Source organism: Streptopelia decaocto (assembly GCF_964273445.1).
Source record: "Streptopelia decaocto genome assembly, chromosome: 4".
NCBI lineage: Eukaryota > Metazoa > Chordata > Aves > Columbiformes > Columbidae > Streptopelia > Streptopelia decaocto.
This window is the reverse complement of record NC_138658.1, coordinates 43,801,760-43,809,625: the sequence shown is the minus strand read 5'-3', so window position 1 is coordinate 43,809,625 and position 7,866 is coordinate 43,801,760. Positions and strand designations below refer to the sequence as shown.

The 7,866-nt window shown below is 39.5% G+C and overlaps 1 protein-coding gene across 3 annotated transcripts; it reads left to right on the top strand.

Annotated features, from left to right (window-relative positions):
* Positions 1-236: 236 nt before the first annotated feature.
* RWDD4 (RWD domain containing 4) lies at positions 237-7,716 on the top strand. 3 transcript variants are annotated; one of them, XM_082052013.1, is made up of 7 exons: positions 237-350; positions 622-702; positions 3,119-3,228; positions 3,338-3,482; positions 4,280-4,394; positions 5,368-5,417; positions 5,585-7,716. In XM_082052013.1, the coding sequence occupies exons 1-7, from the start codon at positions 327-329 to the stop codon at positions 5,663-5,665; spliced, it is 606 nt and encodes a 201-aa protein (XP_081908139.1). In that variant the 5' UTR covers positions 237-326; the 3' UTR covers positions 5,666-7,716. The 3 variants fall into 3 exon arrangements, with proteins under 3 accessions (XP_081908139.1, XP_081908140.1, XP_081908141.1); XM_082052014.1 differs by lacking the exon at positions 237-350 and adding an exon at positions 1,084-1,151 and having other exon boundaries at positions 638-702; XM_082052015.1 differs by lacking the exon at positions 237-350 and adding an exon at positions 1,096-1,151 and having other exon boundaries at positions 639-702.
* The last annotated feature ends 150 nt before the right edge of the window (positions 7,717-7,866 follow it).

The following is a 7,866-nucleotide window of genomic DNA, read 5'->3' as shown; positions in this document are numbered from 1 at the left end:
GCGGGCGCGTCACTGGCGAAGGAGCCAGTTAGCTGAAGAAGGAAGCGATGCAAGCCTCGCAGGGCTGGCCAATGGAAAGACAGTGAGGAGGTGACGACAGGAAGAGGGCACCAATAGCAGCGAGCGACCGGGTCCGCGCTGCCCTCAGGGGAGGTGTGTCCATCAGGCGGGGCCGCTCGGGCCTCCCTGTGCCACACCGGCGCCACACCGGCGGGGCCGCGCCAGCGGGTCCCGCCCAGCCCCGGCGGCGGGGAGGGGGGGAGGGAGGGTGAGAACGGGGGGTGGGGAGCGGATCTCCGTGCACTGCCCGCCCCGCAGCGCGCGCCATGGCGGCCAACGAAGACCAGGAGGTGAGTCCGGGCCCTGCCCGCGCCGGGGCCTGAGGGGAGCCGGCCCGGGACGCTCCTTTGCAGCGAGAGGGAACCTCCGTGCGCGGAGAGAGGAGGTGGTGGGGGTCGGGAGGGAAGAGCCGGCCGCTTGAGCGGGCGAGGGGGAGGGAGCCGGGCGGCGGCGGGGCGGGGGGAACGGGGCGGGCCGGGCAAGCGGCAGGGCCGTGCGGAGCGTGTCAAACCGAGCGCCGTGTGCGGGCTGGCGGCGGTAACCGGCTTGTCCGTGCTGCAGATGGAGCTGGAAGCGCTGCGCTCTATCTACGAGGGAGACCTGTGCTTCAGGGAGCTCAGCCCCGTGTCCTTCCAGTACCGGGTAAGGCGGGGCAAGGTCTGCGGGTCTCTGCGGTGCCCGCTTCGCCTCGAAGCTGCTCTGCTGCCCTGTGTTTGACATACCGGGCGTTTTCTGAAACGAACAGGCGTAAGGTGGGCAGTGAAAACTCGATCTGCAGGCCTTTGTTTCAGGATCTTTGGTATGGTGATTCTTGATAGTACAATGCTTTGTCTTTAGGAACCTGTTCCCACGCAGGTTTGTCAGCCCTTACCTGGGCATCCTACCTACACGTCCATGTACTACGTAGGTAGAAGCGGCAGACTGGCTGCAGGAGCCAGCCTGCTGAGTAATGCTTAATAATACTTAAACTAGGTAGTCAGTCTCTATGTAAAGCTCTGAAACTTCCTTATTGCTAAATTACAGTCTTTTGTCCAGAGATAGCTGGCATGCCTTGTCTACTTGCTAAAGAGAAAATTCACAAAATGCTTCAGGTATGTACATTGATACAGTCTGCCCAGAAAATACATACAGGGAGTGCTGAGCTTGAGATTTGCAATTTTCCAAAATTTAAAGACCTGGAAGTTCTGGGCATAGACTGAGGCAGATCTTTAGATGGCCAGAGAAATTTACTGAAAACTCAGGCACCTATGGGACAGAAGGGAGACTTCTGAAAATGCCATATGCATATTACCTTTTTGTAACTTCTCAAATAGCTTCAGAATAAAATCAGTAGTTGTAATGAAATATAGGTCAACTTAATTAATGGCACTTGAATCCCATCCATTTAAGCGCAGCCTTCCTCCATTGATAGGACCTTTATTAGTAAGTTTAATTTCTTCAAAAGAGTAAATGCAGCATATCTGCAAGCCTGCAGTGTATCATTCTACATTTTAGTAGCTTTGCTCATTGCTAATATTTATTAGACAAAAAATAATTGTCAACAGTTAGGACAACTCAATTTAAATACTGTAAAACTTAGTGGCAGAAAAGGGCAATAATACATCTTTCCTACGAAGGAGAATTTGTATTGTGAGAAAGCATAGCGCAAGTGAATGCATGAGAAGGTAGAAAGAATTAGTATCCCATTTTTCTGAACCTCATTTCTCACACATCTTGCATACAAAACACAGCTGTTTTGTAATCAGTGTGCTATGAAATTGCGATTAAAGAAATGTTTTTCAAATATTGAGAAAATGTAGCAGCAACAGCATTTTAAGTAAGACCACCCAATTTTTAGGTTGCACTGAAAAGGAGGAGCACGGTCATGTCACGCAGATTTCGGTATGGATTTGCTCAGTGTGCAGACAGGGCTTTCCTGAGGCAACTCTGTAAACTGCACCCCCAGTTCTCTTCCTGGCACTGGTGGGAACGGGACTGCTACACTGTAGATGATGTCTTGAAAAATGTTGCAGATTCTTGGTGTAAAGTGTTATTTATTTTATCTCTAAAACAGATGCTTCTGAATGTCAGTTTGTCCACTCTGCTGAAACAGACACTGTGAATAAAAAAAAAAGCACCAACTTTAAAAAAAAATTAATGTACGGTACCCTTACCTTGATTAGGACTTTTCTTCTGGTTACACGTCATTCTATAAAATTTGATGAAGCCAGATATGGACTATTCTATAATGAGGGAAATAAGGAAGAATTTTCAGGTGGTTTTAGAATACGGATTTAAGCAACTTTGTTGCACTAGTTTTCCAAATCATGTGTGAAACTGTTATTTCTGTTTGTATAGCATGCCTTTGGTAGCACCTGTACTAGTTTTAAATTAAAAAAAAAAATGTTTTTAAAATTTAATTCAACATAATTGTAAGGATCATATGTGTAATTTGGGTTCACTTAATTGGTTGGATGTGAATGATTATTAAAGTGAGGCTTTTTTAATGTTATGCTTTTTTATCCATTCTCATTCTACTGTCTTCTTAAATCTTTTACTACTCATTCCTTCTTATAATGAAATAAAATAGAAGTCAGAAATACTGAAATTCTTATCTGTTGTTTTTTGCTGTCTCAGGTCACTAGTTTATCATTCTCTTTATCTCAGCACTGTCTTGTGGTTTGTTTTCATATTGCTCTGATCTTGGATGCATGGGAGCGGGAAAGAAGGCTTCATCTTTTCTGTTCACATATATTATTGTATAATATTTGGCTTGCAGATGCTGCAAAGTAGTTTTTAAAACAAAGCAATTAAAAAAAAAAAAAATAAAGAGAGCTTTGAATGTTTTTCTTGCTTCTCCGAGAATGAAAACTGCCAGGTAGGAGTTAATATTGATGTCAGAAATTTAGTATTTTTTCTAGATAACAGCTTTATTTTCTGATACCTTTATGATGATAATAGTTGTTATCTTAAGGAATCTGGATAGTCTTAAACAAGTGAAAGACAGGCATATTGACATTGTAATCCTTAACGAGTGACTGGAAACTGTTGATTTATAAAGTTTTTCTTTTCGCTTCAGATAGGTGAAAGCGGAGACCCCAAAGCCTTTCTAATAGAAGTTTCTTGGCCAGAAACATATCCACAAACAGCACCAGTCATATCGATGGACGCTTTTTTCAACAACACAATGTCAGTATTTATGACAGCTTCACTCCCAGCCTCATATGTAGGGGTTTTTTGATTGAGAAGCTTTTCTTCATCTGTCTAGATTATAGTGGAGTTTTATGATTTCTTTTAGATCTTCAGCTATTAAACAAAGTATTTTGGATAAGTTAATGGTAGAAGTTGAAGCAAATCTTGGAACTGCTATGACATACACACTTTTTGAATATGCCAAAGATAATAAAGAGTTGTTCATGGAAAAGCAGCCGGTTAACACTGTGGTAAGTAGGTAAATTCAGATTTTAATCTCTTGCTTTTAAAACTGAAAAAAAAAAAGGTTATGACAACTCTAAATACTTCATAGCTCTGTCTTTAAGTTGTTAATCAGTGTATCGGGTATACCCATGCTAGTGGCTAAACAGTGACACACAGAGCATGGTGCCATAATGCTCTATGCTCATAATTGTTACAGTTAATTGTTATTTTGCTATTACACCAAAATGTTTGCGGGCTGCAGTTCTGTCCCATAGAATAACATAAAAATGAAGACTTGGAGCAGAAGCAAAACTAAAGAGAGCTGAAATGGAGATTAAAAGCATCTGCCCAGGGAGGGGGGTGGGGGGACAGAGCAAATTACTGCAACCTTCCTGGGATGCAATGGATTACATAAGTGCAGCTCCAGGGTCTTGAATGAGTCAGGCTGGATCTGTTTGTGGCTTCTGTGTTGTACAAGGACGTTATTGGCCTCTGTTGCTGCAGATTTGCTTTGAGGGAGAAGGATTGTTTTCCATGCTTGGGAAGTCTGAATCCATCTCTTCAGACTAAACCACACTCCATGATTAAATTTAAAAAGTGTAAGAGGTGCCCTTTGCAGGTCTCAAAGGAAAAATTCCAGTCCCCAACCCTTGTTTTAAAACTACAGTCACAATTATGTGTTGATTAAATGCTGCAGACTGCTGACAGCATTGCTTCTTTCTGACAGTCAAGATATTTTAGTATGTCAGGTTCAGTCATCACACACAGAGGTATCTGTGGAACAAATATGCAAAATATTAACAACCATTTTTGTCCTTCTCAGACTTCAGTAAGCAATAGTATTGCAATTGAAACTCCCGATGTGCCAGCAAGTAAGAAAAAAGATAAAAAGGAGCAGTTATCCAAAACCCAGAAACGAAAACTGGCCGATAAAACAGGTTTGTTCACTATAATATTTTGTTTGAGCAGTATGAGAATCCAAACTTTATGGTAGGGACATCTTGGTAGGGTCAGCAGTCATTTATTTATAAGATTAACTACTTTAAGTCTGTGGTCTCTGTTTTACTTGTTTTAGATGAATTGTTTTTGCCTGAGTTGTTAGTTCTGGTCAAAGCAACTTTCTGTAGAGTGGGGATTTCACAATGTTATTGGTTTTGTTTTATATCTTTATTTCAATACGTGACAGAAGTACAATTTTCAAAAAATAGTTGTGGGAGGAGAGTGTTTCTGCCTTCTGAACATTCACTTTCAACAGAAAACATGGTTTGTTCATGGGCCCTCATAAATAATTGACATTATTAAAAATGCAATTTCTAAATGAAAGTATTTGTTTTTGAACCCAAAATAAAATATTAAATTTAGTTTGTATGTTCAAAATAGAGATGCTTCTGCAGATACTTTATGCTTTCAATGAAATGGTAGGTTTCTGATTGAAAAGCGTTCAATATTTCAGCTAATCCTGCTGATGACTTTTATGTGTTCAACCTTAATTTTTAATAATGATCTGGATAATACTGTCATATTGGAGCAACGAGTTGTACCCTGTGATAGCAATTTCTGCCTATAATTTTTCTGACCTGATGTATAATTGGCAGATTAAATGTTGACCATATAAAGCAAAAGTTGTGTAAAATTTTTTTCTTTGACAGAATGCATCACTGCTGGTCAGCCCAGCTCATGTTAGACTTGCCTTTTAAATTAAATGTCAGATGGACTGGAGTGTTTTTATTCAAACAGGACTACTTTGAAGAAGTATATGTTTAAGGCAGTAGTACCTCTTTTTGTCCTCATGGCTTTGTAGTGGAGAAATTAAGGTTTTTGGATCTTTAGAATTTTGTGTGTTGATGTTAAGGAATGGTAAAGATTTCCCCTTAGCTTGTATGTTGAAAATAAAACCTTCTTATTCTGCAGATAACAAAGGGGAGCTTCCGCGAGGATGGAACTGGGTGGACGTAATTAAGGTAGCATGACTGTATGGTATGCAGTATTATGGAAATACTGCATATGTACGTTAAAAATAATTTGTACTTACATTTCAAGAAAACTAATCTGATTTTTTTTCTTGCTTTTCTTCGTAACTTTGTTTGGATTTGACTGTGGTGTCTGGTTCATTTCTATGTGCATCCAGCATGTAAGTATTTTCAAGCCATCTTTTTCAATGTTAATATTTTCAAGAAATAGTAAGAACTGTTGCTCTTTTGGATTCTAATTTACATATTACTCAAATGCTTTAATATGGTTAGTCCTTCTGAATATTAGAGTTAGAAGGACTTTGATTCCTCTTTGAACTTTGTTGGCCTAGTATGTCTTTTTTATTTATTGAGCAATTAAATCTTAATTTTATGATGAGAGAGCTTTGCTAGCCAAATGCACTGCAAATATTCTGTCTTCGTCTGGCAACAAGATGTAAAATAAAGTCAGCGGTGTTGCCACGTTCTGGAGGGCAATGGATAAGTAAGCAGAAGGGAGTTGTCCCAAGCGGGAGCATTTTGCTGCCTCCTACAAGCCTGAGTGTTCTCTGCTGTAGCTCCTTCAGTGAATAATTATTTTATGCTTGCTCTCTCTGCATTGATTTCTGCCAGCCTCTTCTCTTTGCTGATTCAGTGGAAATCCGTATAGCTGCTTTGCAATTTTGAAAGTAAACTATTTTATTTTACACAACTATAAGTAATTCTTACTGGTGCAGTTGTTAAATAAGAGCAAGTAAATGATGATGGTGGTTTTGGGCAGAGTCCTTCTGGGTTAAAAGTGGCTATTTGTAGTGGATCTCTTGAATTCCAGATAGATATCACGATAGATGCACTGCATGTAATAATTAGCTTTAAAAAAGTGAGAAATAGTGAATTAATGTCTCTTTTTTATCGTGTAAATTTCCACATGGGAATTCTCTCAGAGGTGCGTGGAGATACTTTTTTCCATTAGTCCATCTTATTTATTTTTGAGAGCTGGTGACAGAATCTTAAAATTAAATAGAAACAGTACCCTGAGGTTTTTCTGGGTTTTTGCGGTGTTGCTTTATAAAGTCCACTTTTGCATTCAGGAAATAAGCTCATTTAGTGTCTAAGCTTAAGAAATTATTTTTTATGCTTTTCAGTCTTTTGGTACAGTAGCACAATCAGTCTGTATTATTAATTAAATATACATGTGTTCTATGTAAGACGGAGATAACGTTGTTCTTGTTTCCTAATAAATGGCATGGCAGTCTAAACTCTGAATACTTTCTTTTTGTGTCTCTTTTATAGTTAAGCAAAACTGGTTCTAAAGATGATGAATAAAGGACTTTGGTACAAGGAAACTCCACCTTTTAATACAGTACAATTTTGGGTCACCATCTTTCTCTTAGTAACTTTCATATTTGTTGAAGTAAACATTTTATAAAGCTCAATTTCCTAACTCACAAACCTAGTCACACAAGTTTATCTCGAGACTATGTGGTCTTCTTTGGAAAAATAAAAACAAACTTGCCTTAAATGAAGGTTAGAATGTGACAAAGGATATAGAGAGCTGATGTGGTGAAGTGAATAGTGCTATATGCAGTGTTTATTAATTTATATTTTATTCTGTAGTAAAAATCCTGTTATAGTGAACCCAATGATGCTGTAAACATTTCCTGGTGTTCTTATTCCAACTGAAGAAAAAAGCACTATAACAGTGATTGGTCACTTGACAGCATAATTCATCAAAATAAATTATTCCATGGAAACAAGACCTTTGTCATTTGTTTATCTAATATGAATGTAGAAGGAGAACATAAAACTTGTTACATTGTAATAGACTGAAGCTTGTGGTCCCTTCTTCACTAGTTACTGTCTGAAATAGTAAATAGTAGCGAAAGCAAGGCCAAACATTCTAGTCTGCTCAAAACTGAGTGGTTATAGCAGGCGTATGTCTTCTTTATTCTCTGCGGTATCCATCTGTTAGTCTTTCTCCAGTGTGCATCCCCACAGATGGTTGGACGTCTGAGGGGAGGGAGAAGTGCTTTCTTGCACGTGTCTCAGTGAGTATTGTGATTCTGTAGCTCTTTCACTGGAGAAATGGGGCATTCCTTGGAGGGGTTGCTGACCAAGTGGTGGCATGGTGGAAGTCAGCAATCTGCCAAATGTGTTGGGAGAACTTTTTTTTTCCTAATCTGCTATCTTGCATCAGAAAGAGAAGTCGTCTTTGCTATATGAATGGTTACTGATCACAAGATGCCTTAATGTCCCTTATTGTTGTTTGGTTTGAGATGAACTTTAATAAACGCCTATTTATCTGCTGTGGTATGTGTTTATTTTTTTTAATTGTGTATTGCCTACTGCAATTCTAGGGTGAAGTTTGAACTTGCGAAGGATTTTCTGTCACAAAGAAAGCATTCTTAAAAATTGGTGGAAGAATTACATCTTCCCTCTCTCAGTATATGTTTACGTGTTT